Source organism: Eimeria tenella, genomic scaffold, assembly GCF_000499545.2.
Source record: "Eimeria tenella Houghton genomic scaffold, Eth_scaff2303, whole genome shotgun sequence".
NCBI lineage: Eukaryota > Apicomplexa > Conoidasida > Eucoccidiorida > Eimeriidae > Eimeria > Eimeria tenella.
The window spans coordinates 4,215-4,475 of NW_013542162.1; the positions used below are offsets into that span (position 1 = coordinate 4,215).

The 261-nt window shown below is 55.2% G+C and overlaps 1 protein-coding gene across 1 annotated transcript in view; it reads left to right on the plus strand.

Moving 5' to 3' along the window:
* Positions 1 to 261, plus strand: part of ETH_00041065 (uncharacterized protein) — a gene marked incomplete at both ends in the record, with an annotated part of 3,777 nt that overhangs the window by 3,353 nt on the left and 163 nt on the right. Inside the window, one exon of the mRNA XM_013374848.1 lies at positions 1 to 258. Within this exon, the coding sequence (XP_013230302.1) occupies positions 1 to 258 (258 nt within the window). The remainder of the gene's footprint in view (positions 259 to 261) is intronic.

Here is a 261-nt window from a genome sequence, read left to right on the forward strand (position 1 = left end):
AGCAGCAGCAGCGAGCAATCTTGTCGTCAGCGCCAGCTCTCCTGCTCTGGTTTCGTCTTCATCCGAGTCTGATTGGGTACGTGGAACAGCAGCAGCAGCAGCAGCAGCGGAGCCTGCTGCTGCTGCTGCGCTAGAGGGCGACAGCGTGTCTTTGAGAGATTTGGACTCACTGAAAGTTTTGAGTTTCAATTTGGCTTCCTCAACAGAAACCTCAAAAACTCCTGCAGTTGCTGCTGCTGCTGCTGCTGCTGCTGCTGCTCC